Source organism: Pseudopipra pipra, chromosome 18, assembly GCF_036250125.1.
Source record: "Pseudopipra pipra isolate bDixPip1 chromosome 18, bDixPip1.hap1, whole genome shotgun sequence".
Lineage (NCBI taxonomy): Eukaryota > Metazoa > Chordata > Aves > Passeriformes > Pipridae > Pseudopipra > Pseudopipra pipra.
Window position 1 is genome coordinate 10,318,353 of NC_087566.1, and position 20,295 is coordinate 10,338,647.

The 20,295-nt window shown below is 41.4% G+C and overlaps 1 protein-coding gene across 3 annotated transcripts in view; it reads left to right on the forward strand.

Annotated features, from left to right (window-relative positions):
- The window catches only part of TMEM132B (transmembrane protein 132B), a 231,313-nt gene that overhangs the window by 95,913 nt on the left and 115,105 nt on the right, over positions 1-20,295 (forward strand). For all 3 annotated transcript variants that reach the window (XM_064675197.1, XM_064675199.1, XM_064675198.1), the window contains exon 3: positions 4,823-4,963. In XM_064675197.1, the coding sequence (XP_064531267.1) occupies positions 4,823-4,963 (141 nt within the window). The remainder of the gene's footprint in view (positions 1-4,822; positions 4,964-20,295) is intronic.

Below are 20,295 nucleotides of genomic sequence, written 5' to 3' on the forward strand. Positions count from 1 at the left end.
CTTTCATGGCCATTTCCTTTACAGAAACACTGCCCATCTCACCCACACCCCAGAAATCCCCAGATGCTATGCCTGAATTCAGTGATTATTTTAATTTATAATGCTTGGTTTAATGTATCCTAAACCGCATGTATTTTAACTAGAAACTCCCCAGGGTCTTCGTTCAGAACTAATTGCTTGCTGTTTGTGCAATTCTTCAAATATGTAAAATGCTCTGTGAGGGCTTGGAATTACTCAGCTCTGCTCTAGTTTGGTCCTAAAGATGGGTAGGGGTGTCTAGCTGAAGTGCAAGCCTGGGAATCAGGATGTATAGGCCCTCATTCTGGCTCTGCAGAGACAGTGTAATTTTTGGGCAAGTTGACTAAAGTGGCCTACAGCTTGGATTTCCTGTAGGGGAAGGATAATGATTTTATTTTTAATTGGGCTAAAAATGCAGTTGAAGGGCTGACTACAGAAATGGTTGGAAATTACAAATGAAATTTATCATAGCTGTTATTATTAGTACGTCATTGAGAATGAATTTAGCTCAGATCATGTTTTCCCCCATAATAGACTATGGGGGGTAAGAAGATTTCTAAAATAGCTCTGAAAAAGTCTTTTTTCTCATAATTTTGAGCATTTCCCATCTGCTGTGAGCACATTCCTGTTTTATTTCCTAAATATCTTTTCCTTCTGTTTCTATTTTAAAGTTCCTTTTGCCAAGATTTTACTTCCCAGTCACTGCTGCCAGGAGTGGGGTGGGGGTGTGTGGCAAGCAAGCATTTACCTTTCAGATTTTGCAGTTAATTGACTGGCAGGCCATGGAAGTCCCTGCACCACTTCCACTAAGTGCTTGGTGCTTAAATCCCTCTTGCAGCCCTTAAGTTGCTTTCCAGCTCTGGTGATTACTGGTACCTTCTCCTTTCCTTCTGTTGTAATAACTGAGAGGAGAGGTTTGGAGTGGCTGAATTCATGGGGTCACATACATTTCAGGCTGGGATTGCATTTTAAAGTAGTTCCTGACTGTTCCAAGTTGGCAGGCTGGGAGTGCTTCTGCTTGCCCACTGCATTCAGTCTATCATGTTTCTGTCCTTATATTCTACAGTAAATGGAGGACATACTGTTCAGGGGAAAAAGTCCTGCCAGGGCTACCAAATGTACTTTGCAGTCTACACTGAAAGCAGCTCCCTCTGTTCTGTCTTTGGAGCTGGAGAAGGGGCTACATTCCCTCCTGAAGCAGTTTCATTGATTCCCTGCTCTGGGCAGCTTTGGCACTTCTCCCCCTCCAGCTCCCTCTTCTTGAGATCTTATGGGGAAAGTGTCATGAAAGGCAGTTCTGGAGGGTGTCACGTTTCTGTGGGACCTCCTTCACCCCTGAAGAAGGGATATCATGAATAAATTGGCCCTGTTGCAGGGTAACTTCTGCTGAGCTCACTCAGTAATCTTCTGTCTCACATCTCTACTAATTGCATTATCAAAATGCCATGTACGTTGTAATGTCTTAAAGCTTTTTTAACAGGACAGTTTTCTGTCTGAAAATTCTGCTTTTCAGAAATCAGGTGTTTCATGGAAATGAAATGTCAGTTTTGCCAAATTTCCGATTGACTGTCATCTTTTGTTCCTTTTTCCCTTCCCCCCCTCCCCATTTCACAATTATCCTTTATAAAAAGAAGAAATTAAGCCATCTTAGTAGTAACAGTTACTTCTTTGGTCATGCTTCTGTGAAATACTTCAATTCCACGTTTTCAAGCCCAGAGACGGCAGAATTTTTGTCAGCTGGCAAATTAAAGGACATCAGATTTTTCTCAGGCAATTCCATTTGTCCTTACAGCTCCCTTTGAGTTGGAAGAGCAACACTTCCCAGTATTTTATGTGTGAGGAAGGGAGGTATAACAAAACTAAATAATCCACCCAAGCTTATAATTGAAGCCTGGCACAGAGTGGTGCCCACACACGTGCCATTCACCATCCTTTATCCAAGTCATGTTAGCTCTGCTAGGAATTTCTTACTCTTTTGCAAAGCCTCAGTCCCCAAAACTTACAACGATTTCTGTGCCTGTGGAGTTTGGGGGCAGATTTAAAGATATGAATCACTTATCTGAGGAACAGTAGGCTCAAACCTCCCATATGTAGGCTGGTTTAATTTGAATTTCTTGACTTTTCCTAAGTGAGAAACTGAATGTAGTTTCTTCCTTCTTTCAACCTTCCTGGCTCTACTGATATCCAAAAATGCAAAATGACATCTTGTCTCAGCCCACCAGAGCAGATGCATTGCAAGGGATTAGACTGGAATTTTTCCTAAAATGCAGCATTCTGAGACATTTTTGGAAAATGTAGCTGGAGAACAGAGGGTTTGATGTTCACTTGATGCTCACCCAGGAAGGCAGGAGATATGCAGCAAGTGAAAGCTGTAGGCACAGCCCAGAGCCAGCATGGCCAAAAACCAGAAGGCCTCTTGTTAAGGGACAGAGCCCTGAAGGTGAAGCAAAGTGGTGGGTCAAGAGGACAGGCACCAGCAGAGCCTCATCTGATGTCCAGGCAGGGAAAAACCATCTGATAGCTGCATTCAGACACAGGAGAACAAACAGCAAAGCTCCTGGCTGAGGGAAGTGGACACAGCTGAGGGGTTGAGCTGAGAGGCGAGTCATTGTTTTGGGGTGCAGAATGTCTGGAAGAGGTTGGAACAACTGGAGATATGGATAGATGTGGATATTTGAGGCTCTTGCATCCTTACCCCCACTCTATGTGTGAGGACCACTGATGGAGGTAAAGATGAGCAGCAGCTTCATCTTCCATGAGAAAGGAGCTGCACAGGGGTCTTGAATGCTTATCCCTGCTCAGGTGTGCAGGGAACTGTGTCATGTTGCTCTTCATCCTCGTTGAGATACACCAACCCTAGATTTGGTTCAGAATAGATGTAAGTAAATGCTACAGAGTGAAGATATCTGTGTAGGAGGACATAACAAGCTTCTGACAGATGGAAAAAGGCTGATGAATCCTGAAATCATGGGTGAGATCCAGCTGTCCTGGTGTGTGTGTCCCCCCAGCATCTCCTGCCCTTCAATTAACCTTTAATTAACCAGGATTTGACCTGGGTGGAAAGCCAGGTTAGAGATTTCCAGACATGTTGTCAAGAAAAAACATGGGAACTTGAGGGGACAGGGAGGTAAATTTGTTAAAAAAAATATAATTTTGTCTGAGAAAGAAAAATTTTAAAAAGCGTTTGGTGGGGGTTTTTTCTTCCTCTTCTTTTTATTTTTCTATTTTGGCCCTAATGATTTTTTTTCAAGAATGGTTGACTAGGTCTAATGAAAAGAATTATTGAATCCATTGCTGAGGGCCTAATTCTCTATCTCATGTAAATTACAAGTCAGTCTGAAATGAAGCCATGGAGGTGTCTTGCAGGAATTATTTGGTCCACTGTAATTACTACAGCATAAATGAATGTTCCTCTGAAAAAAAAGAAGAGGAGATGATAGGAAAGGGGCCCATCAGCTTTGAGGTGTGTTGTGTGGAGATATGAGCGCCTGTGGAAAAGCATGAAGGAGACAATTAGAAAAATATCAAGTAAAATTCTGTCTTTACAGGGAATATTTTTCATCAGATTGGTTATGCCAGGCACGGATTTGACCCATCAAGTCAGTAAAGCCTTACAGGCAGAAATAAGGGTATCATAAAAGCAGGATGAATTAATTCCTTCTCAGGGGAAAAGACCACCCATTGAGTCCTGAAGTTACTTTGATCCAAATCCATGAACTCAGCTAGAACTTAAAGGAAATTCTTAATAGTGTAACATGAGCACCAAGTGGCCACGAGGCATCAGGGCAAATCCATCACAATTCACTGTTAAGTAACACTTCGGGTCTCAGCAGAGCTGTTTCATTCCACCATACAACTAAGAGGTCCCTCTTGGCTTTGCTTTTAATTAATTAAGTCACAGTAGTGGCAATCGTGGCTCTGCAGCAGTTGCTTTCTGCCTAATTGTACTCCAGGCATATTTGCAGCACTCCTGTCAAACTCCCAGGCTTGTTTCAGGAGTCAAGCTGCACAAATGAAGTCCCTGCTATTAAAAGCAGTTTGTTTCCTATTCTTTGGCAATCTGTTCCTAGTGCTGAGCCCTGCTGGAGCATGGACTTCTTATTTTTTTGGCAATTTTTTTTTAAAGTCAAAAACCGGTGACATTTACCAGCTACCAAACTGATTTCAGACTCTCACCATGCTCAGGAAATCAAGGTTCTCCATGTCAGCATCAGATTATTTGTAGCAGCAAGAGTTTGATATGCCCAGTTTGATAGATCCTGATGCAATGGCATGAATATTTTCATCCCTCAGTCCTAGATCTGGAATAACTTATTCCTTTGCATTCCTTCCAGCATTATGGTTTTTGATCAGTGAAACACATTTTTTTCATGCACACTGCCCTAATATTAGAAGACACCTTGCTCCCAAAGGTTATCAGGCAGGAGGATGTATTTTATATCACAGTCCTCTTATTCTCCATCTTAAATTGCAGGACAGACACAGCAAATTAAATCAAGTTATGCTTAGTCACATCTGCTTCATTTGTATCAGGCTGGTGCCACTGAAGTAGAAATTGTTCTTAATCTCTCCACATTGCTCGAGCTGGAAGTTGACTGGCTTTGCACATAATGAAACTCATACTTCATCTCTTTAAAATGATTGGACCTGTTTTATCTTTTTAAAGCAGAGTGACTTGTGGTCGCAACGTATCAGCCTGTTATTGACGGGAGAGGGAGCATTTCCCTTCAGCTCCCTCGTTTACCTCTCCGGGTTTGTTTGGAGGAGATCTGTGACTAAAGCAGTCCCTGTTGTCCCCCAACAGAATCAGGACAGCCCCAGGTGTGAAGATCACGGACATCAGAGTGAGTGATGCTGACCAGTGGGGGGTCCAGGAGGAGACGGACAGCGCGAGGAGCACGGCCACCGTCACCTGTGTGCACAACGACCCCGGAGCAGAGGACAGGTGAGACACCACGGCCTTTCCTGCAGTAACCCTTGCTAAAGTGCTGGGAGAGACATGCCAAAGCTTCTTTAATGAGCCGTATTGCCCTTATTAGCAGTATTTTTTCCTCCTCAGCCTCCTTGGAAAAGCTGTATGTGACCTGATGAGAGCTTTTTCCTTTTGTTTCACTTCTGAGCTTTGGATGTAGATTATCTAGTTAAATTGGAGGCAGCCCACAAATCCTTAGCTCACATCTGCTTTTCATGAACCTTCAGGGCAGCAGAATTCCTGCTGCCCTGAAGGGCCAACAGGAAAAAATGAACTCAAATGGAGAAATATGAAGAACAATTGAAAGCAATATAGGGCAATGCTGTCTTCTTTATTTGAAAATCTATGAAAGTCACAGCTATTCAGTTTTATTCATTATTGCTGCAAAACACCTGAGTGTCTATGAACTCTCCTGAATGCTGTGTACTTTGTTATGTTAATGCTCCCACAAGCTGTATCAAAGGTAAGGAGAAATTTACATTGTTAGTCAGAATTATGTATTTTACAAAACGAGCAATTTCTCTCCATTATCATGTAGTTAAAGTACACTGTGCATAAATTTAGCTAGAAATTGTATAATAATTAGGAAATCACAAAACTTCATGTCAAAATTTTTATTTGTGGAGTCTTTTGCATCCATACTTTTTTTCTGAAAACTCCTGTGAGGGAGAAAAATGTTTGCTAGCAACTGTTTAGATCTAGGAAGATTGTTGTCAGAGTTTTGCAGTGCAAAGGGAGTTTCTACTCTGCTTAGTTTCTGCAGCTGTATTTGAGGAGCAAACAAATCCCACCCAGCCCTGGGTACCTGCCATAAAAGTGTTGGGGGGGAAAGCTACTTAATGTGAGTTTACTTTTTAGCAACAGGCAGTGCAGTAGGCACTGCTGAGGTGAGAGTGCTCTTGGATGTGTAAAACAGGCCTGATGAATAGCAAGGAAAAGTGCCTGTTTCTCTCCAGTGCCGACGCAGAGTGGAGGCGACTGAGTGGGACGCAGACATTTGCCTTGTAAACCCGTGAAGTGAGGGGAGGTGATTCCCCACTCTGGTGAAGTGCTACAGAGCCTTCTGGCATGAATTCCAGGCGAGGCTTTCAGTTCATCAGCTCTTTCATGCACTTCTTCTCAATTAAAAGAAAAAAAAAAGAAAAGAAAAAGTTTGGTGGGGGAAGACCCCTCCTGTTTCCTAAGTGCAGTCATCAGTCGTAATTCTGAGGTTGTGATGCAGGAAATTCTAGCCACCTTCCATCCTTATTTTCCTGGGGATTCCTAGGCTACTGTACTGATAAAGCAGAGCTCTGGCAGCTGAATTTGGCACTGTATACTTTATCCCCAAATCATTTGCCTTTTGGCAAGAAGTCCCAACTCCTCCAAAAGATGCTGAAGAAGCCAGTGAGTCCCTTTGGTGGGGTAAGAGCTCAGCCACAGGGGCAGTGGCCTGGAGGGGATCTTTGTGCTTGTCCTGGAGCTGCTCAGTGACACACAGAGGCTCCAGCAGTGAAGGCTCAGCCGGAATTGGCTCTGGGGGATGATCAGGGTGGCTGAGCAGTGTCTGATCTCTGCTGAACTTTGCACTGGGGATTTTTTCTCTAACAGCTGTGACCTCTGTTCTGTTTGGAGCGAGGTGGAGAGCCATCAATTTGAAAGTGAAATGCTGAGGTTAAAGGAAAACTTCAGATCACTTGGTGTTACAGAAATCGAAATGAAACAACTATTTTTAAAGTTGGACAAAAAAATAGCGTGAATGCTGAAGCTTATTGCCTTCTATGTGGTTTCACTAATCCATGAAATTATACCTGTCACAGTAACTTAGTTTTTATTAAAACTGAGTTTTGCTTTGTGTTGAACTGTTAAATTGCACAAAAGCAATGAATCTCAAGTTAATTAATACTTTGACCCTTTCCTTTGTGAGATTAGTTTAATATTTTTGGATTAATTAAAGTATGCAAATAGAAACTGCTGAAAGATCATTTCCAGATTTGCAAATATTGTAGTACTTAGAGTAAATATTTAACTTTGATCTCTACTTTAATTTGCCTTTTTGGTCATAATGGTGGCCCTCCCATTCCTTTTGAAGGATGTTAAGTGTTTATGTGGAAATTCTGCTGTCTCATTTAAATGAGCAGAGACCTGAGCTTGCTTCTGTTAAGGTCAATGTGGCAAAACTGTCACTAGACCCGATTCATCTGTTCCTCCTTTTAGTAATTCAAGGAGCTTCATTAAAGGCAGTTTATGTATGAGAGCACAGGATCAATCTCTTTGGTTGCAGAGCAGAGGCTGTTAGTAAACAGAATCATGTCTACCTCGGGGGAGATGGGTTTTTCTCTCTTGGAAGGCATTTCAGTGCTGCTGTCTTGCCCAGCGTTGTGCTGGTGGCAGAGCAGTGGGTAAGCCAGGACTGAGCCTGGCTTAGCTTTTTTCTGAGTAAGAGTTGGCCACGTTTGTGGTGGCTTTGAGCCTCCCTTGGGCTCTGTGAAGAGGGGCAGCTCCAGGAGCTCCAGGAGCTCTGGTGAAACCGAGAAACTCCAGCAAGTCACAGCTGGGTTTGTGAAATCCCTGACTGTCCCTACTGCCCTGCCCCCCGACAGGGCTGTTCTCCCCTGCCTTGCACTTGGGTTGTGCTTTCTTCCTCAGTGTGCAACTCTGATAAGAGCCACCAACAGGCACTGCCTGCCAGGAGAACAGTGGCTCTGGGCTGTGACACGTTCCTAATCCAGTCTGCATTCCTTTTAGCCACTGTTATCAGCTGGAGCATTTTCAAATTTGCTTACTTTTCTAATCTTTCTCCCTCTCCCCTCTGCAGTGTTATCGCTATCCTGAGTTTTTCATCTCCATTTCTCACATTTCCCTACGCAAATTGAGTGTCCATTAAAATGCTTTAAATTAAGACCTTTCCTCCTTTCATGCAGAGTGCATCATGCCTATTCTGTGCATTACTTGAAAAAAAAAATTCCTTATCACAATGTTTCAGGCAGTTTACATTATATTCTATTAAAAATCCATTTTGTCCAAGGTTGTCACAATTCATAGATTAAAGCTTTCCAGAGTGTGTTTTGTTAGGAATACATTCATAAATTCACCTCTTTAGTAGTCCCATAAGCTTGTATTTAAAACCTCTTTTTGATAATGTAGTTGAACAAAGAGTGTAAGAAGAAGAGATTTATTTTAAATACACACACACAAATATACCCACATCTATTCTGATTTGTGTGGAGACTTGTTTTGCCCTTACTGTTGCCATCTCAAAGGACTTTTTTGGTGGCTTGTTGAGTTGAGGAGATTGATTGTTGCCATCTACATCTCTTCTCCCTCATGTTCTCTCCTTGGGGCAGAACTCTGTGAATTTTGGTGGGGTTAGTTGAAGCAGTAGCATGGTTTGTTGCAAAAAGTTTCTGCTTCAAGCACAAATAGTCCTGCATTATGTCTGCAGCGCTTCCATTCCATAGGAAAAAATCTTTATGGATTTCTGCATTGAGTTCAATGCATCTTGTAAGGAGTGAGGAAGTCAGGGCTGGTGGGCTAAGCAGCAATTAGGGTGTTTTCAGCCCTCAGTGTAGAACAGCTGAGTTTGTGAAGGGCTGGGGTCTTACCCTGTGCTGTAGGGCTATATACTGAATTATTGCAAAAAATGCTTTTGAACCACAAGGCTAAAATTTGGGAGTCTACCAGACACGAATCCTTTGTGGTTTCCAGAAGACTGATCCTACTTTTGTAAAGACCGTGCAGGCTTTTCTCACTGTATTTGCCAAAAGATGGATAGAGCCTTGCAATTCTTGTGTCCTTTGCTCCTGAGAGTTCTCTGGAAGCATCTCAGGAAATGCCATAAATTAACCTGCAGTGGGACTGGGGCAAGAGGGCTCGAAAAGATGCCCTGAGAGCCTGGTCTATCTTGGCAAGCTACAATACCCCATAACTCAGCACTGATACCCTGAGGAATGGGATTTCTGGAGCTTTGCCAGAGTGATTTAGCATTTTATCGGATTAGGTTGTTTCAGGTCATTGCTGAGCAGGAGCTGAGTTTCCGTGGTCTCATTTGAAAGGCCCCACAATACCACATATTTCATGGTCATGGTGCTCGATGTCTCCTTGATGGAAAGCTGAAGAAAAAAAAATTAATGTGACCTGGCCCTTGGTTCAGGACAGACGAGATGGCAAGAACACAACAACTTAGGTCAGAGAGTTGCAGCTCAGCTCTGAAAGAGAGCACAGAAAGAGATAATTTTCCTTACTCAGGAACACTGTCATTAAATTGTATTGGATTATTATCAGGTAAGGAGAGTCTGATCCTCTGACAAACTAGTATTTTAATCAGAAGGGTTATATTTATGCTAACTAGCAAAGTTAATAAAATTGATTTTACCTGCAGTGTTGAGTACAGTGTTATTGAGACCAAACTGGTTCTTCTCACCTAGGGATTATTTTATCTTCATGTCTATAATACAGCTTCCATCTCTCAGGATATCCATCACTGAATAAATTAAACTTGCATGAGGGGCACTCAGAATGCAGAAGTAAGGAGAGTGAAATCTTCAGAAAGCTTTTTTTCAAGTGCCCTCAGAAGTATTTATTCTGTCACCTGAAAATTTATATATATTTTTTTTTTAATTGATACAGACCAGCTCAGCTCTGGCATTTTACATCATCTGTCTTTAAACTTGAATGAAAAATTAGGATTCTATAATGATCATTCAATTTCTTTACTATTTTAAGAGGTGTTTACAGAGTTCAAATTATTTAAATTATTTTACGAAACTGTAATTGTAATGTCTAAAACAGAAAAAGCAGTTATTTTATGTATTTATAGGTAGGTTTTAGAATAATTCACTTCTTTTTCTGTGCTTGCCCTACATATTCCACTCCCCACTTTACCGAGGGCAATAAGCACTTACTCCACCTGGAAGCCTGGGGTGCTCTGAGGCTTCCTGGCAGTGCTCAGCACTATCTCTGCCAGATTGGAGCTCTCTCTCACAGCTTTTTGGAGGTGTTTCCGCACTGAATTCCCCACCACTCCGCTCCAGAATGACACACTTGAGTCCTGTGTTGCCTCCAAGCTCACATGCCATCAAGCAGTGGTAGTGTGGTGCATATTCCCACTGTCTCCAAAGCAGAGCCTGCTGTGGTCCAGGGGGTTTGATGAGCAGGGGAGACCTCACTGCAGTTACAGCTTCTTGGGAGGGAAAGAGGAGGGGCAGGCACTGAGCTCTGCTCTATGGGGACCAGTGACAGGACCCCAGGGAATGGCCTGAAGTTTGTCAGGGAAGGTTTAGTTGGATATTGGAAAAAGGTTCTTCCCCCAGAGGGTGGTTGGGCACTGACCAGGCTCCCCAGGGCAGTGGGCACAGCACCAAGGCTGACAGAGCTCAGGGAGCATTTGGATGATCCTCTCAGGCACAGGGTGTGACTCCTGGGGATGGTCCTGTGCAGGGCTGAGGGTTGGACTCGATGATCCTTTTGGTCCCTTCCACCTCAGCAGATTGTGTGATTCTGTTATTTCCTGCAGTGATGTGGTCCTGTGGAGGATCTGGTGTGGTTGTATCCAGAGTGCCAGTTCAGCACAGGGCACGCTGGTGCTGGAATGAGGAGTTTGGTTGCTTCTGTAAGATAAATAAGCCTATAAAGATGGGTGGCTGTAGCACACAGCAGTGTGCTGTTAACCACACTGGGGAAGGCATCAGGCCATGCACTGAAACACTCACTGATGTGTTTATTGCCAAAGGAACTCGCCTGGCCCCAGGACACTGAGTGTGTAAAGTGCCATCAGCAGCAGCAGTTGTCTGACAGAAGATCGATTGCACGTGTTGCTTTACACAAAAGAGCAGTAACTGGTAAAGACAGACAGCCTTGCTCTGTCTTATTTTAGGCCATGCAAAGGCTGTGGGCTGGATGCCATGAGGTTCACATAGTATTACAAAGTGAATGAGCAAGAGGAGCAGAGGGAGCAAAGAAACACAGGAAGATGTGTAAAACACACAGGAAAGAATAGAGAACAGCTGAGGATAAAAAATCTGGGGAGATAGGAAAGGAAAGCCAATGCTGTCATCCCCTACCAGACCAGTCTGATGTAGGTGAAGTGATCAGACTTCCTTAGGGCCTCTTTCCACCATTAAAGCTGTATTTCTATGAAGGCAGCTAATTTGAAAAGAAAGGTTTTGAATTAAAAACCAGAGGTGCTTAGGGTGTAGGAAGAAGCCATAGACTCTGGTGCAGTGTTTTTGGGTGTTTCCTTCCTATTCTTATGCACTTACTACTTTCCTTAGGTCGGAGGTGTCATGGGCAAAGAAATGTGCTTTGAATGTAGAGTGCCTATGGCCTAAAGATCCTGCAGGAGTTCATTCTCTGGCCTTTGGCCAGCCCTCAAGACAGCACTGTCTCTTGAGCCATTGATGAAGAGGATTTTATCTTTAATGTACCAGTTTTCAGGCTGTGACCTCTATTATGAATGATGGAGTCTGTTCTGCTTTGTATAAAGGGTGTTCCAGTGAGAAGCGTCCACACACATTTTCAAACATAAGTGACTCTATTGAGTCACAAAGAAAACTTGAGTTAGAAGAATTTTAACTAACCTTTATTCTTTACATCCATGCCTTTTTGTATAAAAGAACCCAGGCCTGCTTGGAAATGTTCCTCTTAGATAAAAGCACTGACACCTCACAGTAGCTTACAGAGGACGTAAAAATAATAGACAAATTGCAGTGGTACAAGGGACAAGTTATTGTAGAAAGCTGTGGTGCAAGGATCAAATATCATTTCTGGAGGGTCTTTTTTTTTTTTTTTCTATTCAGGGCCAAGAACAATGAAATTGTCTGTCCATCTCCTGTTGGGAGGCTAATAGCTTGGAAACCCCATTAATTCTCTCCTGGCCAGCCAGCTCTTTTGGATGGCTGTTTCTGCCTCTTTCTTCGTTGGGTTCACTGCTGCTCAAGTACAAACTCCAGTAGAGATGGGTCAGAGGCAGTGCTGACTGGTAGACCAGATAATTGCTTTCTGGCCCCAGTTCACTCCTCTTGTTCCATCCTTGCTGGTGTGGTACCTGTGTTATGGCACAAGGGTCCCTTTTTGAACAGATTCATCTTTGGTAGATGGAAAAACCCGTTGTGCAGTGCAGCAGGGAGCCCCAACAAAGTCAGTATACTGTTGTCTGGAAAATTTGGAGAATGAGGAACATCTTGTTGGAAGAACTCAATTCAGTGGAGGAAGATGATACAATACAGAGACATGAGTATTACTTAGAAAATCAATGCTTGAGAAAGGTATTTTAACTTGCCAAACAGACAGAAAGCTTTATGTCAATCCAGAGAAATATGCAGAAAATTCCTTCTGGCAGCATTTGCTTAATGGACTTATGGTGAATTAGAAAAATATTTTTTTATTTTATAAAAATTGCATCTTGCTTAGAAGGTTTGGTTATGCCTCAGAAAATGTGTCTACCTACCCTGCTGGGTAGAATGGCCTCTGATGGTAAACTGTCTTTGTATAGAGAAGGTGTGATATTCCATGAGAAGGTTCAAACTTGAGTTATGTGTAGCATGTCTCGGTGAGTAAGGGCCCGAGGAATTAAAGACTCAAACTGAGGGAAAGAAAAAATTCTTTGAGAAAAAAAATTCTTGAGGACATGCTGAGAGGTAGCAAGTCCTTTGTTGCATCCCACCTTCTACCTTTTTGGTAGCAATGGAAAGAAAACTATAAGAAATAGATTCACTGTGAGAAAAGTAACATACCTGTCTGACCCCCTGGTGATGTTCATTCACAATTTTGATCTTTCCCTCAAAAAAGCAAATTCTGATTTCTTGATCACCTTGCTGATAGATAAGGCAGTTGCCAGCTGTGTTTGTGGCTGAAGACTTTCTTCCCGAAGTCTGTTCCTAACTTCTAGAAGTGGTTATTCAGGCAATATTTTAGTTTAGAATTTAAGCCCTTTCAAGTTTTGATCTCCTTTTTCTGTATTGCCAGTTCAGGTGGTATAAGGAAAATGGAAGGTATTATTTAATACCTGACTTTGCTTTAGTAGATAATGTGGGGCTAAAGAGCAAAAAAAAAAAAAAAAAATTAGTCCTTGGTGCAGCAATGAACATGCAAAGAAGTGGTTTAAATAAACTCTTCACAAGTGTGGTCAATAGAACCTGATCCAAAGCCTATTCTGAGTGACTTGTCTTTTGAAAGATGAGCCAAATAATTCTGAAAAGAGTCTTGTTTTTTAATTTGACCTAATTACCTTCGTTTTGGGTATTATCATTCCTAGATGTGAATCTTAATATTGATGTAACAGTTGGGAAAGTTTAATTTCAGGCTAGGGTAGTCTGCATAATTAGGACTGCAAGAACGTGGCAGGGAGACTGGGAGCAAATTTCAAATGCATGCAGACGAGTGAATGACTGTTCAAATCATTCTTCATCCTTTGGAGCTTGCATGCTTTTTCCACGTTGGATGCCAGAGGGAATGATGACACATTCAGAATGGGCTTCTCCAAGTCTCTGCTGGTTTCCTGTCTGCTGTTTCCTGTGTGGTGTGTTTTGATGTGGATGGTTGCACATGAGTTACCTCAGGAGGTCAATGACAAGAGTCTGGGCAGCTCTGGAGGATTTCTAAAGCTTTACAGACCTGTGTGTGCACATTGCAGCCCTGCTTAATTGATAACTAAGTCTGAGTGATAAAGTCCAAGTAACCATGGCTGCTGAACTCATCACTCTCATAACAGATGTCCTGACTGAGGGAACAGAAGTGGTCGTGTGTTGGATTTTGGGGGTTTGTTTCTATAATTTAATCACCTTTTTCTTTTCCCTCGATGACTCAAAGGAGCCTTTTCTTTGGTCTGAGTATCCAGGAAACACAATTCTTAGAGCAGTTCATCTTATAAATGCAGGAACTGCACCTGTTTAGGTATCTTGCAGCACCTTTAGGCATCTCACATCACCTCAGTGCTGGGGAAGCTTCAATGAGCCTTCTGGAGATCACAGAGGGAGGGAGGAGACATGATCAAAATTATTATGCTACAAAAGCATTGCCTGATTCTTCTGTAAATATTGTACTTATTTTTATATAGACCCAGATTAGAAACCTATTCGTTTGGCAAACTGAAGTCTAGACTCAGAAGAGCACCTTTATGTAGGGTGCCACTTAAGTACGTACTTGGTTTGGAGTACCTACCTTGTTTCTGTGGATGGCAGGTATAATGATAAAGGAGGTACTCAGAGTCTGCAATTAGAGACACCAATATGTGGAAAATATAAGACTTGATGGTGAGCCATGTTATATATAATGACAGGCATTAGTGTGTCACACCTGAAAATACTGTGAAAACCAGAAACTGGAATTTTCTGTAGCGCAGAAACCTCTCTGGGTATGTTGAAAGTGTTGCTAAGGAATTTATTTTTGGCAACTGTACACTGAGATTTAAGTACCATAATTGGATTGTTCTTTGATATAATAGGACTGGAAAAGATTATTGAATGAATTGGAAATTGGGGAGCTGGTATTTGAGGTATATTTAATTCCCTCTTTTACCAGTTTCTGAGCTTGACTTGTAGCAGAACCTACTGCACACATTTGAATTCCATTCATGACGTGTTGACTTGCTTACTTAATAGCCAGTGCATTAAAGTACAAAAGCTAACAGCTCGTTTATTAGGCCTTTAGCCAAAATTTAAACTCGTTTTATTGTTAGGAGGTGCTGTTGCTAGACAGGCAAATATTAAGTTTGTTACTTTGATTTATTTGAATAATCTCTGCCAAATACATTATAAAACATCCCAGCATTAACTTTGCATAAATTATTTTTTGCTTTAGTTGGAATTTTTCACTCATTTTGCCATTGATATGCCTCACCTGTGTATATAACTGAAAAAGTTGTAAACTTTTTATGTTTATATTTTTATGCTTAACTTAAAAAGTTATAAACTCTTGTAAAAAAAAAATGTAAAAATTTGCTGATGTTTCTGCCAGCGTCAGCATGTGATTTTTATTTATTTATTTTTTTTTTTAAACCCTCACTGTTTATTTGAGAAGAACATTAAGCTGGAGTTAAGCTAAGAGCCTTTGCACATTCATTAGTGTGATGAATCTTTAAACTGGGACTTGGGGCACTTTTGCAGGATCCTGGTGCTTTAGGGTGTCCAAAGGATAACCTTGTAGAGGTTATACCACTCCAGAGGCCAGTACAGAAAGGCCAGAGAGAAAAAAGCCTTCCAGAGAGCACTGGTAATTGGGAAAGCTCCGTGGAAGAGACAAAATACTGGAGAGCTCATTGGACCACTGTAACTTCACTGTTGGAGGGAACAGTTTGCATCAGGACTGTTTACCAGCTTGTCTCACGAGGTCTGTAGCAGGAAAATAGTTATGTCCCCTCATCACTTGGCTGAAAACGCAGGACACCATTTTATTGTAAACTTGAACATACTGTCTTTGGGAACTTGCACTCAGGCACTTGGAAGCTGGACGTGTTTGTTCTTTCTGTACAAGTTGGCCTATGCAGATTTTCCCAGGACACTTGTTAAGGGGTTTACTGTGAAATATTGCAGTCATTAAGGCAAATTGCTAAAGCTTTAGCGAAAAAGCTTTCCTTAAAACCAACTGCCAATAGCTTGATCTCACAAAAATGTCTTTTTTTTTTTTTTTTTTTTTTGTTGGTATAATTAATGAACTGGTTTGATTCTGCTGGAGTTTTTGGACTCACTGGGCTCAAAAGCTTGGCATGTACAGCTCTCATTAAGAGCTTTGTTTCTGGGAGTTGTTCTTCTGCATGTGTTGTCTGGGTGCTGTATTTTTAGGTTCTTAGCCTGTGCCTGGATTGTGAGCAGCCCTGAGCTGAGGATGGGGCAAACACAGACCCTCCTGATGTCTGCTTGTTGTGTTAGGCTGGGATGAGACAGAGGCTTGGCTCCCCCAAGGAAATATCCCTGCTCCTGACAGCCAGGAAGGTGCTACCCTACATCACCCACGGGCTTCACACGTTTTAGCTCATCAGCCAAGGGACTGATCAGCATTGCAAAACCAAAAAGAATTATTTTGTCTTTTCTCTTGGGAGTTTTCAGTGCAGAGATTTAACCCCAGAATTATTGACCTTGGCAGTGAGGTATTTGGATTCCTATTTTCACTCTCTCTTGGACAGTTTTTGTCCAGGCTGATTTTCTAAATCTGTGACTGGTGTATCTTTTTGTTAGACAAGCACTTCTTCTTAATAGTGTACCACTTAATTTCTCTAGTGACAAGAGGAAGAAATAAGTTATTCCTCCTTTAAAAAGAGTGATTTAAGTAGGGCATAATGAATGCAAAATGCTGTCATTAAAAATCAGCAGATAAGCTGATGGTTCATCTGTCATTGCCAAACCTTGCCATAAAGGAAAAGTAGATAATTTTTTTAAAAAAACAAAACTGGTAATGATGAATATGGAACCTGCTGACTGTGAATGCCTTAATAATGAAAACTGTTATTTAGTCAGTCGACAACACCTTGCAACTTGCTGTACAGCAACACCTTGCAGGAGAAAATTACTTCTTTCATACTGAACGTTTTTATTTGATTGCCAATTGTCATCCTATTATTGTTATGAACTGTTTATTAATCAACACCACAGGGGTCCAAAAAGTTTTTTCCATCTCTGGCATGTGCCTCAGGAACTGAATGCATGTGCAGGAGTCTCTCTTCAAGTCTCAGTAGACTCGTATTTGGTTCAGGGACAGGTTTTCAGGGAGCTCATTACAGAGCCTCAGCTGACATTCACAAAGCCAAATAGCAGCTGTCCTCTCTGTTTTGTGTGCCTTTATTTAGGTTTTTCTTTAAATGGGAGGCTCTGCTCCTCTGCAATGTGTCCAGTAATCAAGATATGAGACTGAGACTTGTTTGGAGTTCAGTAACATTGAAAACTTGACACTTATTTGCTTGCATGAAATAGGACCTGACTGTCCCAGCCCAGCGTCTGATTTAGGCTGATTTAGTGCTCTGTTCCTCACTACACGCCCCAGAACATTTATTTTTCTCATTCATTACATGGAGACAGGGAAGGAGAAGTTCGAGCCCTCGTCTCAGTATATGCTCCATCCCACAAAAGCATTTCTCATGACTGTGTCTGAAGCACTGAGCTGCCTTTGAGAAGCTATTTGCTGCTCCACAATTAGCTCAACTTTTCCAGTTGCTCATGTTTTGCATATATTGTTGCTCCGAGCCAGGTGAGCATATGCATGTACTGAAAAAACTGTGGTGCAAAGGAAAAAAGTGTCAAATATGTTCTTAGAAGCTGAAAATAAGAGCAGATGTCTGTTGATTTGGAGATGCCCAGGCATTTGTATCTTTATTCTTTGCATGAGTGTTGAAAACCACTGTATGGCTCCTTTCTCTGTGTTTCACAGAACAAATTCTCTGATCGTTTTTTTTCTTTCATATATGATAACAACAAATACTCTAAAGAGCAGGAGAACTGGATGGGTGGGAGAAGGAATAGAATGGAACCAGTTGAATGGAACAGGAAGTTGATCACCTGCAGTGGGGCAATTTGTGGGTTTGCCTCTTGTGATGCCGTGAATAGGCAAAGCCTTTGGTTTGGTGTCAGGTGGTCCTTTAGTTTCACTTTTTTGATGAGGGGATGTCTGCTGGACTTCTTTCCCTCCACCTCTTCCTCCACCCCGAAGCTCCAGCAGAGATCAACAGAAGTGATGTGGTTATGTGAGCTGTAATTCTGTTTCAGCCATGATTATATGTCAGTCTGCTGCACACCGTAAGTGGTACTTCTGGATTCCTGCTGTGAGCAGTTGATTAGATTCTCGTACCTTTTATGCTATATAGAAGGATTTTTTTTTTTTAACAAAGCACAGTAACAACACAAAAGCCCCAGTTTATATTTTATTCTTCTTTTCTCCCCCACTAGTAACTCATGCTTAAATACAAAACTAAAATGTTTTTTGGCATGCCTGACCTTCCTTAACCCAATCTGTCCTCCCATTCCAAATAAAATTAAATTTAAAGGTTCCTATTTGCCCTAAATTGTAGGATAAGCCTTTAGCCTAGGTAGAAATTTTCTACAAAACATGAATATTAAGCTGAATTTTGTACTCACTCTGACAAAATGAATGCTAACTGCAAGTTTATTTGTAGTCCCACTTGTTACATTTTTCATTGTCAGCACAAGCTTTATTCCTCCAAATATATTATTGAATGAAAGAAAGAAGCTATTCTTTTATCTTTTACTGCTGATGCCTGTAATTCATCCTGTTCATTTTCTGCTGTTTTCTTTGTGTGGTTCCTCTCTGGGTTATGTAGCACAGAAAAACTTAATTGCTTAAGTCTGATGTACTTTTCTATTCCTGGCAACAGTGTAGGTTGCTGAACCATTATGTGGGAGATGCCTTCTGGAATATGAAGTGTGTGTTGCAGTTGGGATATGGCAGGGTTAGGGCCCAGTCCAGGAGGAGCCTTTTAATTGCTTTTTGGAAATTTTCTATAGTGCTGCCAATTATATTATTATTTCCTGAGCGGTTTTTGCAAGTGGAAAGTTTCCTTTCTGAAGGTCTCGGGCTACAAGCCTTTCTTACTGTTTATGTGGCCATTTGATTTTGAGAGATCAGGAGTGAACTCCCTGAATTTATGTACCAGCAGCTGATGTTTGACAAATGCCAGGAAGCAACTCTTCATCTGAAGATGTGAGGACAGACCCATTACCTTTCATAGCTAATCAACTCTGATTTTTTGCTGTTCAGAGCTTTATTCAGTCGTTAATATTTGCAAATAATATGTCTGGTGCTGGAATAGTGGATAACACTGGGGACAGATTGTGTCCCAAAAGGCCAGGGCAGCTTACATTTACTCATTTGCACAATCTGTACTTTATTTTGTTTATTTTCTTTTAAAGAGAGCTTTAATTGGGTCTCTGGATGAACACTCATGTTCCCTTCTCTCTGAGTGCAAAGTAGTACCTTGTATAATGAAGGCTGTGGAGAAGCCCAGGCTCTGGGGTTGGTCAGGATCGACTTATTCCCTGGTCTGCACCTGGACAACCAGTTAAACTTCTTTGTAGGTTTTTAAAATGCTGTAGAGGAATGACCCCTGTGATACATAGGCTCTTTTTGTATTACATAAACAGAGTTAATTTCAACTTTAGTTCTACCTGTTTACCATAAAATACTGGGACAATGCTGGTGCTCTGATGTGCAGAGGAGTTTTATTAAGTAGTGATGATGATCCATATTGAAAAGTCACATTTTTTATAATTTCTTTTCAAATATTTGCATTCTAAGTCCCAGACTTTGGAGAAAGATTGCACTTGCATTTGAATGTCAAAGTAAGATTCTTCTTGTTGTGACTGATGAAAAATCTTGAAAATTTCGTGAGACTCAAAAGATGGGAAAGCAAAGAAAGAACATGTAAGAGCTTCAGGAATCCTCAGGATGAGCTCCTGCATGTGCAGGATCTGATAGGTGGTGTTTGTGTGTTGGGGATGCAGAGGATGGCTGCTCTTGGAGCCCCTGCCTCAGGACCAGCTGGGCTGCACACCCTGGTGAAGGGGAGCCTCCACATTTCCAGGCATAAGTCATCTGTCTTCTGAAAGTGGTCATTGGATTTCCTGTCTTGGTGATTAATTAATGATGGAGCAGACAGTAATTTTAAGATTAGCATTGTCAGTCTACCTGTTAATACCCCATGCACACTGAGGACCCTGCCCTGCTAATTAGTATTTCTGTGGTTTCACTAATCACTTGAACTGGGAACTAGGCCAAAACTAACAGAAGAGACTTCCAGTACAATAAATTGTTTTAATTTTGTGATCTGATCTTATGCATGGCTCAGTGTTTCTGAAGGCAAGGGTAGAACAAAATCTCATTTTGCATGATAACATATGCAAATCAGAACTTTTTGGTCCCAGATGAAGCTTCACTTCTATTGACATGGTGCTAGGAAAATGCTGCTAAGAATAAAAAGCCACTAAAACTTTATTTTGCTGATAATATTCTATTATTGCTTTGTAAGCTACTTTATCCATAGGGCAAAATCTGCCAGAGAGATAAGAGATCCCATAATTCCTGTTTGCTTGTATCATTCCCTTTATGATTTATAGAGTTCTGTAGATGTTTGTGGCATTTTGCAGACATATAAAAGATTGACATGTTCTTGCCTCAAAGAACTTAAAAATTCTGCAGTTTAGCAGCACTCAGCAGTTCCTTCTGTTTGAATTTTACTTTTAATGGCACTGTATAAAATCACTATTATACAGCCACCAAATGAAATGGCATTTTATTTTTAGTTACAAATGCGATGTTTTTAAAATGTTTGCTGTAGGTCCTAGACTGTCTAGGGATGGGCTGGAAGGCTGTGTTCACAGTCATCT